The sequence below is a fragment of the Xyrauchen texanus genome, chromosome 37, assembly GCF_025860055.1.
Source record: "Xyrauchen texanus isolate HMW12.3.18 chromosome 37, RBS_HiC_50CHRs, whole genome shotgun sequence".
Taxonomy (NCBI): Eukaryota; Metazoa; Chordata; class Actinopteri; order Cypriniformes; family Catostomidae; genus Xyrauchen; species Xyrauchen texanus.
The window spans coordinates 22966670-22982229 of NC_068312.1; the positions used below are offsets into that span (position 1 = coordinate 22966670).

At 39.3% G+C, this 15560-nt stretch overlaps 1 protein-coding gene and 2 pseudogenes across 1 annotated transcript in view; 1 reads left to right on the forward strand and 2 right to left on the reverse strand.

Moving 5' to 3' along the window:
- Positions 1-349: 349 nt before the first annotated feature.
- Positions 350-2826, reverse strand: LOC127630561 (WD repeat-containing protein 6-like; annotated as a pseudogene).
- A 325-nt stretch (positions 2827-3151) lies between these two features.
- LOC127630562 (uncharacterized) lies at positions 3152-10353 on the forward strand (annotated as a pseudogene).
- Positions 10354-11918: 1565 nt separating this feature from the next.
- Positions 11919-15560, reverse strand: part of LOC127630775 (cadherin EGF LAG seven-pass G-type receptor 3-like) — a 59093-nt gene continuing 55451 nt past the window's right edge. Inside the window, exons 36-37 of the mRNA XM_052108542.1 lie at positions 14520-15393; positions 11919-13706 (exon numbers count right to left, since the gene is read on the reverse strand). Coding sequence (XP_051964502.1) covers positions 13679-13706; positions 14520-15393 — 902 coding nt within the window. The 3' untranslated portion in view covers positions 11919-13678. The remainder of the gene's footprint in view (positions 13707-14519; positions 15394-15560) is intronic.

Sequence of the window (15560 nt, forward strand, 5' to 3'; positions counted from 1 at the left end):
CTCAGCACACCCAGGATTTGAACCAGGGGTGATAGTCAGCATCAATAGTCAGCATACTCGCTGAGCTACCCAGGCCCCTCAGTTAGGACTCTCAAATTATCTAGTTTTTGGATCCCAGAAATGTACATCTGCAATATTTTGACTTTGATCATAATATAAGTGCATAACATAACATAAAAATTTTTTTTGGCTTTTGTGTTGACATGGAATGTCCATTAGATACTTTCCTTAGACAGAACAAGGCCTTCTGCACCACAGTAAAACAGTTAAAACATTTAACATCTTTATTTGAAAAATTTAAATTTTACAATTAACATTTTTGACTTCTTAACTTATCAATTATGCTATTTTAAGCAAGAATTATGTCCTCAGAAAAACTTTTTGAAACTATCCCTTTCCTTCTCTCCTCCTCTTCTTTTCTCTTAAGAGTTTCATTCAGTTCCTCCCTCTCTTCATCAGTTAATTGAAACAGCTGCCAGCCCTGACCACAAACAACCACCCAAGCTCCTCCCTCTAGCCCAGCCCCATGCCACACCCACAAACCTGCAGCGTCTGCTGTATGTGAGAACATTACCTTCTGTGGGCAGAGCCCATCACTGCTCACATGCTACAAACACATACGTTGGTCTGGTGAGGTGGAAAAAAACAGGGTATGGCTTAGCAAACATAACTCAGTAAGCAGGGCCGAGTGTGCCAGGGCCACTGACCAAAGAAAGTAGCTGTATGACAAGCCTTCATTCTCATGCTGTTCATGCTGTATCCTGAGATGCGGCACAGACAGCTGTCCGTCATCTCCACCGCTGACCAATGAGATGTGATTTTCCTCCATTTGTCCTTCCACTTTCAATTTTGATAAAGCAAGAGTACTGACTCCACTTTGATGGACAGGTATGGAAAAGAACAGGCTGACAGATCTAAAGCACACAGACTAAACAAAGATTCACATTTTAGAGAGGTCTGCTACATGGCCTGGGCCTGAAGGAAGCTTTACAAATTGTCAGGTTTAGGGCCAGGTTCAGGTCAGTCATGCATACCTGGGTTAATGTTATGTTTGGTTAAAATATTATTAATTTAAATAGACACACATTTCTTATCTGTAAATCAGAGCAAAAGCATTGTAAAATCAAGCCTATGAGAATCCATGCATCTGGGTCTACTCACACAGAGGGGAAATAAAAGAGTGGTCCATTTTGGGCTCATCTTAGATTTGACAGTCTGTTCCAACTCATTTATGGGCCGTGTTCAGGCTAGATTCAGCTTTACTTCAAACATAAAATTACATTACATTAACACATAATAAAACATGCAGACAAATACAAATAATTTTTAATTCATAATAAATAAAGCAAATAAGAGCACAGTTACAAACAACCACTTCTGCACAATAATGGCTCTCACAAAAACTGAAGCAAAAAAATAAACATCAATAAAAAGCAAGATTATGGTCAGCAGTTTGTATGACTCACCCTGCCTGCTAACATTGGCCTTAATGTTCAAAACTGCCGTTAAATACCACACACATATACAACCATCTGTAGCGGTACTGAACAGCAAAAAAATCTTGAAGGAGCAATAGATAGAGAAAGAGTGGTATGAAAGAGGGGAAAAGAAGTTATAAAAGATTTCTTTAAAACTTTTTTTTATATATTTAATAATTAACACAAAGTATCATCTGCTTACTATTTGCCATGTGTGTCTTCCAGCTTGTAGGTAGCAATGCTGAGCACACACCTTTGATGATAAACGCACTCAAAAAGCATCTCAACCCTCCTATTGCTCTCAATCACACTGACTAACCTAGCATGGAAAACAAGCACACACTCATTTAAACATGAATAAATACAGTTGCAGAATGTTAGAACATTTATTTCATGAATATAATTCATTTTCTCATCATTTCAAATCACCTTACTGCACCATCACTACACCCCAGAGCCAGGAGGACACATTCAGTCCCATCACACACCACTTCCATAGACATGCAAAACTGAAAAAGGATTTACGCATTAGAATAAGAATAAAATTGCTTACATCATTAAATGTAGGGGGTACTTTAGTGTTGTCCACCCTCTAGTGGTGAGAAATGGTCAAGTGGTCAAACCAGCAAACCATTAAAACACTTTGAAATCCTTATACCAAATTCTAGAAGCAAACTTGTAAGGTAGAAATCATTTTAATATACACTAATACACATATACACACACACCTCATCTTAGGGTCCATACTGATGGTCTTGTGTCAGTTCTGCTTCCATTCCCAATGCTCATCTAATCGATGACCAGCGATCTGAGGTACCTGACAGATCCGCTGACACTGCTGCTCATCCAAACAAATCAAGAGCTGGTAACACTGCAATTGGGCCCTTCCCCCACTGAGAAGACCACAGTAGAGAAAGAGGTGGAATCCTTTCTGCTTTCATTACTTTCTCCTCTTCTGATGGCATCCAGTGTGCGAACATTTGAAATATGGTCCATTAGAACAGTAAGCAAATTCACAGTTCCACTCTGCAGTTCTACAGCAAGTTCAATCACTGTGGTATCCTCCCCTCCAGTAACAAGAACATCCCAAGGTTTTGATCCACACTTGGTGACACTACCAAGGTGATACACACAGCCAATGCCCGCACATGTTGCCCCACCTTCAAGATATGCCCATTCAGATCAGTTTCTGTAGACTCTAAAGAATGAGACACCATGACATCTCCTTGCTTAATGAACACCAGAATACTGCCCAAGTGTGTGTGTGTGTGTGTGTGTGTGAAAGTCTAAGGGTATGTATCAGGGATCTTAAGACCCAGGATTGATGTCCGCTTTTTTATACCCTCATTTCCCTATTTTTTCGTATCTTTTATGACCATCCCAAAGATACAGGTGGGGAAGGCTTGAGGGGTGAGCCATGGAAGGTGGAGCCGTGGGAGGCTCGACAAGAGCTGGCTGCAACTGGGGAACGACCTCAGATGTTGTGAGCACTGGCAGCGACTGGGGAACGACCTCCGTGGTCGTGAGCACTAGCAGTGACTGGGGAACAACCTGGCAGATGTGGGCGCTGGCTAGTTGGCCGTGGTAGATGTGGGCGCTGTCTCGTTGGTCGTGGCAGGTGTGGGTGGCAGGTGTGGGTTCCGGATGCACTGTATATACACACACAAGTGATAATGGACGAATGGAAAAAAGGTGAGAACAATGGAGAACAGATGGCAGTAATGAGGGCAGTGCATGATGGGTAACATAGTACAGGGGAAACATGAGGGAGACAGTCTGTGATACGTAATTCATGTTTTTGATGTATTCTGCATAAATAATATTATTTAGAAATACATGTAACCCAAGTAATGTACTTAAAAGTAACAACTCAAAGTCAGTAACAGTAATCTCATTACAAGTATTTAAAAATGTAATGCTTTTAAAATGTAAAAAATAATTTTTTTAGCTCGTTTCGAGGGAAATAACACTGCCCACGTGGAGAGAGCTCTCGCAGCCGAAGCTACAGAGGTTAGTTCACTCTCCGTCTCTGTAGAAGATGTAACCCAATCCTTCCGACGGGTGAATATCGGGTCCATACGGCATTCCGGGCTATGTCATCAAGGCATGACCGAACCAACTGGCTGGTGCTTTTACAGACATTTTCAACCTTTCCCTCTCCTTGTTTGTAGTCCACACATGCTTTACCAAAGCAAGCCAAAATCACTTGCTTAAATGACAGGCATCCTGTTGCTCTGACCCCCATCATCAGCAAATGCTTTGAGAGACTAATCAGAGATTGCATCTGCTCTGTGCTGCCCGCCTCACTGGACTCACTGCAGTTTGCATACCGCAACAACCACTCCACTGATGATGCTATTGCATCTACATTACACACTGCTCTCTCCCACCTGGAAAAAAGGAACACGTATGTGAGAATTCTGTTTGTAGACTACATCTCAGTATTCAACACCATAGTGCCCTCCAAGCTTGATGAGAAACTCTGGGCTCTGGTCTTAAACAGCTCACTGTGCAGCTGGATCCTGGACTTCTGGTCAAGCAGATGCCAGGTGGTTAGAATGGGCAGCAACATCTCCTCATCATTGACCCTCAACACTGGAGCCCCGCAGGAATGTGTTCTAAGCCCACTCCTGTATTCCCTGTACACACATGACCGTTCATTTGAAATGAAATGAACAAGATGTGCTTTAACTGGAAACTTTCAGCTTTAATTTGAGGGTATTTACATCCAAATCAGGTGAACGGTGTAGGAATTACAACAGTTTGTATATGTGCCTCCCACTTTTTAAGGGACCAAAAGTAATGGGACAGATTAACAATCATAAATCAAACTTTCACTTTTTAATACTTGGTTGCAAATCCTTTGCAGTTAATTACAGCCTGAAGTCTGGAACGCATAGACATCACCAGCAGATGCCAGGTGGTTAGAATAGACATCACCAGACACTGGGTTTCATCCCTGGTGATGCTCTGCCAGGCCTCTACTGCAACTGTCTTCAGTTCCTGCTTGTTCTTGGGTCATTTTCCCTTCAGTTTTGTCTTCAGCAAGTGAAATGCATGCTCAATCGGATTCAGGTCAGGTGATTGACTTGGCCATTGTATAACATTCCACTTCTTTCCCTTAAACTCTTTGGTTGCTTTCACAGTATGCTTCGGGTCATTGTCCATCTGTACTGTGAAGCGCTGTCCAATGAGTTCTGAAGCATTTGGCTGAATATGAGCAGATAATATTGCCCGAAACACTTCAGAATTCATCCTGCTTCTTTTGTCAGCAGTCACATCATCAATAAATACAAGAGAACCAGTTCCATTGGCAGCCATACATGTCCACGCCATGACACTACCACCACCATGCTTCACTGATGAGGTGGTATGCTTTGGATCATGAGCAGTTCCTTTCCTTCTCCATACTCTTCTCTTCCCATCACTCTGGTACAAGTTGATCTTTGTCCGTCCACACTGAAGCCGTTGTGAAGAAGGCTCACCAGCACCTCTTCTTGCAGAGACGGCTGAGGAAGTTTGGAATGAACCACCACATCCTCACACAGTTCTACACCAGCACTGTACTATAGAGAGCATCCTGACTGGCTGTATCACTCTGGTACGGCAAAAGCACCACCCTCAACCACAAAGCCCTGCAAAGGGTGGTGCAATCTGCCAGACACATCATCGGAGGTGAGCTTCCCTCCCTCACCTCCGATGATGGACCCGCACCAGCCAACTTCATGACAGCTTCTTCCCCCAAGCAATCAGACTTTTGAACTCTAGATCTATCACAATACATATATCAGCACCACAATTTATTGCTGACTGGACACACATTTTATACTTCTCTTAATAACACACTGGCAACTTACAATCAACCGACAGCTGAATGTCAACAAAACAATTCATATATATTTCCACTGATTACATGATTACAAATACAGTGTATTTTTATTGTGTACAGTCTTCTTATTTTGTATTGTATATTGTATAATATTAGGTGTATATTGTGTTTTTTAACAGATGTGTTAACTGTGTTGTGTGTAAATTGGATGTTTATTGTAATTGTCACACTATTATGTTGCTTGGAACCGCACCCAAGACTTTCACCCATTGTTGCACTCGTGTATATGGTTGAGTGAAAATAAAGGGATTTGATTTGTTTGTTTTGACAGGAAACTAATGATTAGTTCTCTCTCTCTCTCTCTCTCTCTCTCTCTCTCTCTCTCTCTCTCTCTCTCTCTTTTTTCCTCCCTTAGTGGGGTTCTCAGGCACTAATGGGAATGATCATGAAGATGCTGACCATAGCCAAAATTATGTAAGTCTGAAATCGCTTTCAAAATTATTACAGGAAAGCCTCTTAAGCTTTGAATTTACAGTGAATTGCCATGTAAAGTGTTGCCAATTTGGGTATTAAATTTGAATTAGCTATTCTCACTTCATCTGATAGATTTTTCTGATAAAAATGACATGCAGAAAAACAGGTGCAGTGTACTTGCAACACTGGTGAAAGTAAATAAGTGAAAGCAAATAAGTTAAAGCTGTATGTGGCAGGGCGAAGGGCAGGGCCGGGTCGTGATCATACACACCCGGTCCTGTATTAGGCTAATCAAGCCTCTGAGGATAAAGGCCGACTGCAGAGTATCGTGTGGGAGCGAGAGATCGTTAGCGGACATGGCCGTCATATACACTCACCTAAAGGATTATTAGGAACACCTGTTCAATTTCTCATTAATGCAATTATCTAATCAACCAATCACATGGCAGTTGCTTCAATGCATTTAGGGGTGTGGTCCTGGTCAAAACAATCTCCTGAACTCCAAACTGAATGTCAGAATGGGAAAGAAAGGTGATTTAAGCAATTTTGAGCGTGGCATGGTTGTTGGTGCCAGACGGGCCGGTCTGAGTATTTCACAATCTGCTCAGTTACTGGGATTTTCACGCACAACCATTTCTAGGGTTTACAAAGAATGGTGTGAAAAGGGAAAAACATCCAGTATGCGGCAGTCCTGTGGGCGAAAATGCCTTGTTGATGCTAGCGGTCAGAGGAGAATGGGCCGACTGATTCAAGCTGATAGAAGAGCAACTTTGCCTGAAATAAGCACTCGTTACAACCGAGGTATGCAGCAAAGCATTTGTGAAGCCACAACACGCACAACCTTGAGGCGGATGGGCTACAACAGCAGAAGACCCCACCGGGTACCACTCATCTCCACTACAAATAGGAAAAGAGGCTACAATTTGCAAGAGCTCACCAAAATTGGACAGTTGAAGACTGGAAAAATGTTGCCTGGTCTGATGAGTCTCGATTTCTGTTGAGACATTCAGATGGTAGAGTCAGAATTTGGCGTAAACAGAATGAGAACATGGATCCATCATGCCTTGTTACCACTGTGCAGGCTGGTGGTGGTGGTGTAATGGTGTGGGGGATGATTTCTTGGCACACTTTAGGCCCCTTAGTGCCAATTGGGCATTGTTTAAATGCCACGGCCTACCTGAGCATTGTTTCTGACCATGTCCATCCCTTTATGGCCACCATGTACCCATCCTCTGATGGCTACTTCCAGCAGGATAATGCACCATGTCACAAAGCTCGAATCATTTCAAATTGGTTTCTTGAACATGACAATGAGTTCACTGTACTAAAATGGCCCCCACAGTCACCAGATCTCAACCCAATTGAGCATCTTTGGGATGTGGTGGAACGGGAGCTTCGTGCCCTAGATGTGCATCCCACAAATCTCCATCAACTGCAAGATGCTATCCTATCAATATGGGCCAACATTTCTAAAGAATGCTTTCAGCACCTTGTTTAATCAATGCCACGTAGAATTAAGGCAGTTCTGAAGGCGAAAGGAGGTCAAACACAGTATTAGTATGGTGTTCCTAATAATCCTTTAGGTGAGTGTATATATATGTGTGTGTGTGTGTGTGTGTGTGTGTGTGTGTGTGTGTGTGTGTGTGTGTGTGTGTGTGTGTGTGTGTCATTAAAACCATCATTTATATTATCAAGCCGGTTCTCGCCTCCTCCTTTCCATTGAATACGTTACACTATACTATGGAAGACTTGGTTAAAAAAAATGAACGAAATACCATTATTGAACAGTGTTCAAAACAATGTCCTTGCCTTACCACGATTCACTACGGTAAGCTTTCAAAAATGATTTGTATTTTGAGCTGTCGGATTTTATGCGAAATCACAGGCTTATGTTGTTCCTCCTTACGTCATTACTGTTACGTATTCCAGACGGTTAAAACTAAGATGTTCAGTCAGTCACGGGCACACAGTTCAGAACATGCATCGTTGCAGTCTGGATTGATGTTTTTCTGTTAACTATTTGGTGAATTTCTTTACTTGCTTTAATGCTTGGATATGTTGTCTGGTAGGGATGTAGATGCTTGTATTGCTTGTCATGCTTGTATGAACCGAACAATAATACTTGTGTGTTTGTTAACCAATCGTTTAGTAGCTACATTGTCCAGTGAATTACTGTAATGTGCTTACAAATATTCATGACTTCTGAGTATTTATAACATTGCTGTAGTTTCCAGATTTCTTAAAAGTGTGTGTGCTGTTTTCTCATTTATTTTGCCCCAGTTGTAGAAATGCCTTAGCGATCACTTATTGTCCTTTTAGCAGATAGCTTCTATTTTTACAATGTATTATCACAAGTTGTTTAAAATTTACCAATTGCATAGCACAGTATTGTACATATTAATTTGTTTAGTTTGTAACCATCTATCTATATTATTTTATAGCTAAATAAATGATTAATTAAACATATTATTGTAGTTTTTACAAGAAGAAGCTTTATTTTTGTCACACGTTTTTATATATATATATATATATATATATATATATATATATATATATATATATATATATATATATGTGGCAACTGTATTGGCAGTGCTAGGGCCACTGAAGTAAAGTGTATAAATGTTTAATAGAATAACATAATATCAACATTAAAATAGCACTTTATGACTCCGGATCTGAATATCTCCCAGTCATGATCACACACAGGTGATGTTCAGGTGCTTAAATTATGAGATCCATCAGCACTGAAGAGCACTGCTGAAACACAACTCATGTAAAGTGTTCTTCTGCCAATGGTTTTCAATTTTAAGTGTAAACAACAGATGTCGCTAGAGATTACAAAGTTCTGTATTGCAGCTTTAATATAAAAAAAATTATAGATCTCATGTAGGCTATCACGGACACAGAATGTTATATACAGTAGAATTATTCCTGGATTCTGATTGGTCAATACAGCATCCAGTTTTGCTAACATATGGAATAGGGCACAACAGTCTGGTTCCGGAAATAAAAAACCCTGTTAACTAATTGATTTTTAACGATAACTTACAAACCTTTAAAGACAAACCTACTGTGAGCTCCGGGGTTGTTGATGATATGTGCTTCTGCTGATTAAGTTATTTCGACTTAAAAATTTGAGTAGCAGAATTCCTGGTAAAGAATTCATGATCCTGAAGACTAAAGATCCACCGATCAGCAAGAAATAACTACTGCGATCGCCCACTCCAATTACGTACTGTGAATGACACAATGGAGACGGTCCCCCTTCACTCTCAATTCAAGCTACTTATAAATTTGTATATATATATATATATGAATATTTTGCAATAAAATAAAAAAATACAGTATTATTTCTGTACTTATAATCAAGAACCTAAAATCAATAATTTTTATGTTTTTTTAATAAACTTTGTATTTGATTATGTCATTCGCAATGCTTCGTGGGATTGTAGTTCATTTCCTTATTAAAGATGAGGAATTTTCAAATATTTTTTGCTTCAAATCAAAGCTTGTAATTAGGGATGTGCAAAACTAAAACAATATCATAATCGACTGGTCGGTTGTTTGAACGACTGTTCAACTAGTTTGTAATAATGTATAATTAGTCTTGTTATGTTCATGTGACCCTGATCAGTCATGTTTTAAAGGGATATACAGATGCTAAGCGCAGCACTTCAACATCTTATTGCACAAATAGAGAACAACCTCCCCGAACAATAGTTCCTACCCCCTATATACCCAACCGTGTGCTCCAAACATGATCACATGGTATCAGGAAGTGAACAGGAAGTAACAGGTGAGCACAGCATTATGGGAAATGGAGTTTACATAGAAAATAACATTTTCACCAGTCAAGAGGCAAGTACTTGACATGTCATTGATATTACATTTATCTTTTAACTTTTTATTTTTTACTGACATAGACAAATATAAATATGTTGCGGTGCTACATTATTGCTACAATGTGCTTTTTTTTCCAACAATTTTCCATCTAAGGACTATGTATAATTTTGATTCTGATATTTTTTAACAGTAAGCTGACAGCCAGGAGAACAACTTAGCCATCGACCTCGGTCACACTTAACCTTCCAACTATCAACTTTGGGATTCCTCCTGGCCCCACCTCCTCTCATCCCCCCATCCATTTCCATTCACATTCCAGCACTTCCAGGGTCAGTTGGCCCACTCTCTTCCATCCTGGCCATGCAGGAAGCATCTCAGGGCTGGGATCAGGTACAGACGAGGTCCACAAAATCTTATAGACAGGAAGTGCATCTACAGTCTGCAGTGCCACAGGATCTGCTGAGAATTTGTTACTGAATGACTCTTATGGGCCAGACTTAAAATGGGAGGCACGCCGATTGGAGCTGTTCAAGCTGGAGCATCAGCAGATGATGAGCCTGTTGCTGCTTCAGCAGTGTGTGTGGGAGGAGAAGAGGAAAGCAGTGAGACAGAAATAAAGCGGAACGGGCCAAGAAGCGGTATTATCAAGCCAAACTGTGGAAGATCAGTGCAGAGGTTCTGCCCTCCAGTAGTGACAGTGAAGATAGTGACCATCCACAGACTTGAACACAGATGTCTTAGCTTTGTTTACTTTAATTTGGAAAGTATTTTTTTCTTCTATTGATGCTGTTTATTTACAAAATAATATATTTTTATTTGTGGACTAAAGTTTTTTTTATATTTAGTAACGTACCATGCACTGCAAAAAATATATATATTTTTCTTAATCAGCATTTTTGTTGTTTTCAAGTAAAAATATCGAAACATTCTCAAAATAATACTCTACTTGAAAAGCAAAACTGCGCAAGATATTGTTTTCAGAGAATGAACAGTAACTTGAATTAAAATTTGTTTTAACCAATTGGCAAATGTTTATTAAAATTTTTTTAAGCAAAATATTAAATGTATTGAAGTTTATGCTTAACAAAATAAAAACCTTTGCCAATGGGGTAATTTGCCAATTAAAAATCACAAAATTCTCTAAAAACACCTCTAGAAAATGTATCTTGTTTTAACAGGATGTTTAGACATTTTTAATAGAAAGCTAGACAAAATGTTAATTTAAGCTTTGTTCCAATTGCCAAAATAAAAGTCTCATTACATTAAATCTTCAGCACTGAACCTCAGACTCTCAGGCCAGAATTGAGCAGGGAGAATGTGCTTACATTCAGTCCAGACTGAAAATTTTGTTGAAGAGTGAAAATGAAGAAGAGAAGGGAGATGCTATTTAAAAGATTCAGCGCATAATCATTTTGACAGGATCAAACTCATCCAGCTGTCTAATGGTGGTGTTTTCATTCATTTTTACTATGCAAATAAGTAAATAAGTGCTTCTCTTAAACTGACTTAAAACTTTTGAACTGGCTGAATTTATTTAATTTAGGCTCACCGCAGTGTTGTTCATTTACTATATAAATATAGTAAACAATGTATTTGGTGGGACAGAGCTCTTAGAACAGGGTTGTGGCCAGCGTCATGAAAAGACTTAAAGAATAGTTCACACAAAGTGACAAATTCCATTACTGTGTATTTACCTTCCAAACCCGAACAACTTTAAGATGGTAAGGTTTTCAGTGAATAACAACTTTCATTTTGGATTGCTCCACTCACAAAGAAGACATTTAATTTGTTTGTATGGGTTGTAAGGGCTAATCTTATTTATTTTTTTGGTCTTTTTTTCTTTTTGCTTGACAGCTCCCTGGACACTATAGGTTTCGTTGTTTAGAAAAGAGCAGCGTGAACATTCTTCAAAACATCTTTTGTGTTCCATAGACAAAAAGAAAATCATATGGGTTTGGAATGATTTGATTATGAGTAAATTATGTTTTTTCTTTTTTTGATGATTTTCATTTTTGAGTAACTTTTCCTTTTAAGCGACGTTTAAATAGCCATGATGCAGGATTGGGTTTATACAGACTGTTTTAATAAACAATGTTATAGTGAATGAAACTAGTGATAACCCACAACTGTTAAAACGTACAGTGTTTGATTTTAAAGCAAATTTAAATTAACATTGTACATATAATTTTATTTGATTAGATTAAAATTCTTGAACTGTATGTTCCTCAAGTGTTTGCCTTGAATATTCAACAAAAAATATACAGGAGCCTGGTAGCAATAACCTCTTTATTGATGTCCAGCTAGTCTCTAGTTCTCACCTCCCTTTGGTAGCAGTTGTTTTCTTTTTGAAACCCCCATAGGTAAATAGGATGCATGTCCCAAAATAAACATGTTGACCAATTATACATTCCCCCCTATTCTCTCCCACCCATTCACAGTCTTCCACTACTCTTTCTTTCTCTGATGGACACAGAACATTTATTTTCCCAGAATGCATCATTTGCAGAAGAGGAGGGGGGGCATATCAGATAGTACATGTACAAAAGTTTCACACATAAAACATTTTAACAGATGAAACCTTGTTCTTATAAAAACAAATCTCCCACACGCACCTCTTAAAAACACTCCAGCGATGATTATGATTAAGTGAAATTAACCTAATTAAATATACATTTAATAAATAAAATAATTTAATGTCTGTACAAGATAAAGTCTTTTAATAATAAATAAATTATAAAAATGATAAATAGAAAAAGTCCTGGAGCACTTTCTGACAGGTAAGAGGTATAAAAGGAATGACATAGGGCACTTTTTTTGTTTTGTTTTTTTGGCAAAAACTCTTGATAATACTGTAAAAGGAGATAAAGTCATATGTTGAAACATTATTTTCCTTTTAAGCAGCCTGATATTTTGAAATCTTATTTAACCTCAATGACTGCATGTATCTCATCTCACCATGTTTCTTCCCCTGAAGCACCAAGATTATTCAATACTTCACAGAGATAAGCACTGACATTTAGATATGCTCTCTTTGTCAAAAGGAATCAAAGATGGATTAAATATGTTCTCCTGAATAGCTGATTTAGGATCTGTAACTTTTCCTCAAGCAATTGTTGATTTATGATAAGCCAAGTTATGAAAGAGCTCTTGATTATGCTGTGAATATGCTTGTAGACTAAATAATTAACCAATCCATAAAGGCCTCTTCACACAGCTTCAACAAACTCCTTTTATATGCTTCAGTATTATCTCATATTGGCATAAAATGTCAAAAATTTCCTAGAAATAGGAAAGGCAAGTATTATTATACTCTTATACTCTAAGCCAAATATTGATGTTTGCTTAAGAAATGTTTAGACCAACCTAAAAATCTTCCATTTAAAAAAAGCAAATTCCTTGAATGACAATCATTACGGTCCAAACTTGTCTTTTGTTTCACAACTCTTTACAATTACAATCACATCTCTGGAGTTTCCTAACAATCCCATGCCAGTGCCAATACCTTCCTCAATAATATCGACCAATCATTTTCTTCATAGACTTAAGTTTCTCAGTCTTTTGTCAGAGGGCTTGGTTAATGTTGCATAAACACATGTTGGAATACAAGGATCAGAAAGTTTGGGACTGTATTGGCAAGGAATGAGTTTGAAAATGTTTTCAATCTTACCAAGTTAAAAACATCCATTCACACAAAAACTCAAATGCTGGACGCAATCATCAAAAACATCACTAGAGTTTTTTTTCCTTTGATCTTTGATGAAAAATATACAAAACGTATAAAAATTGTATGTACAGTTTTCTCTCTCTCTGTCCAGCCCTCTCAGCTGTTGATCTGGAAATCTGAGCTGCAGATTGGAAAAATTATTATCAATTAAGGCTACTCCTTATTGTTAATTTCCTGCCTGTTCTCAGGAGGATTATTTCTCAAGCCATTGGTGAGCAATTTCACTCTCAAGTGTTCAGTATGAGTCCTGATAGCTCCGGTTGGTTATGTCCTGTGATCCTCTTGAGCCCCTCTGTAGAAATGCATTACGGGGCTGCGAGGTAATCATCAAGATTGTCCATCACTTCTGTTAACTCTAAATAGAGAGAAACAGAGAACGAAAGATTAGGAAAGATGTCACTACCATGCCATTATGAGAAGGAAAACAATCAGTTATTATGAGAAAAGAAACTATGGCTATTAAAGTTCACCCAAAAATGAAGATTCTGTAGGACTTTCTTCCATGGAACACATGTGTTGATTTCTTTATATATTGTATATCCTGGCCACTCTTTTCAATATAATGAAAGTACATGTAAATGAGGACTGGGGCTGTCAAGCTCCATAGTAACAAAACAGCACTATTATTATTATCATAAAATGGTCCTTACGACTTATGTGTTTTATGCCAAGTCTTTTGAAGCCATAGGATAGGGATTGTGTGAGGAACAGACACAATTTTAAACTCTTACTCATTTACATTTTTGACATCTGGCCTAGCTCTCCTTGGCACACTCACGAGAGAAGCAGCGATGTCTGATTTGTGACTCAATTATCCAGCATTTATCAACTCCCTGGAAATGAAGATTATCAGTGAATAATGATTTCAATTTAGGTCTGTTCCTCACACAATAATTATTGATTGTTTTTAACATTTTGGTGCTTGTAAGCCCCAATTATTTTACTTGTATCATATAGAATCAATTGGTCAGCATATTATTAAAAAAATTCACCTTTTGTGTTCCATGGAAGAAAGAAAGTAATATGGGTTTGGAACTAAATGAGGGCAAGTAAATAATGACAGAATTTTTAGAACTTTTAACTATTTAAAAGCCATTATTTGTGCTTTTTTGAAATAAATGAGGGCTATAAATGGACGTACAGTGAGACAAAAAGGGTCTGGACTTACTCAGTGTCAGGTGACACTTCAGAGATGCTCTGAGAGGTTACAGAGAGAGGAGGCGGGGAAGGGGAGGGGCCAGTCGATGCAGAGACAGGGTTAGGGGGTGGGGTTAAGACAGAGGAGTTGAAGGAGGCCAGTATAGAGGACAGGATATCAAGATGTTCATTAGAAGGTGGACGACTAGATGGGGCTCCAGGTGCAGCTGCAGATGAAGGGTACCTACATGGAGGGGCGGAGTCTAGCCGTCCGCGCCGAAAGGGCATGGTTTCATGGGGTTCTTCTGTGATTGGTGGAGGGGGTGAGGAGGGGGGGTGTGGCTCAGGGTGTGAGAGCTGTCGCGGTGGCAGGGTTCTCAGCCACTCTCTACACGGCTGTGATCCGCCGTTAGAATCCAACTGTTCCCGAGACCGACTACTCATCAGCGCCCCCCCAAGATGTTCCCGAGAGGCCTGTTGCCTTGTTAGTGTGTTAAGTTGTGTTCTTGATCCACTTAATGAACTCTCCGCCCCCATTAACCCTGCCATCCCACCCCTGGCCACCAGATCCTCCCTGGAGGCATGGATGCTGTGAACAGGGCCAAGCCTCTCTCTGGACCCACCCAGGTTTTCAGCACCAAGATCACGTCGTCGTGGCAACAGGTCAAGGTTGTCGCGGGAACACTGTCGTCGGGCAAGTGAATCCAGGTGTTCGCGGGAAGAGTATCGGGAAGCGGGTTGAGACAGTGAGCCAGTACCGGAATACATACGACCATAGGAAGCAGCTGGGACACCTCGGTGACCCAACGTGGAGGTCTTGTACCAAGACATCTCACTAGGAGCACTACCCACTGCAGACAGACCCTGCAGAGCAGGAGGGCGGCCCAGACGATTCTTTAGGATTCCTGAGAAAAGGATGCAGAGGGGTATAAATGGGCCAAGGTTATTATAGTTTTCCATTTTCCATTTTTAATTAACTAATTTTCAGTTTTAATTTAATTTAGTTCGTTTTAGAGTCCTGTAAATGTATTTTCATTTAATATCAGGATTTTTTTCTTCAGTTTTTATGTTA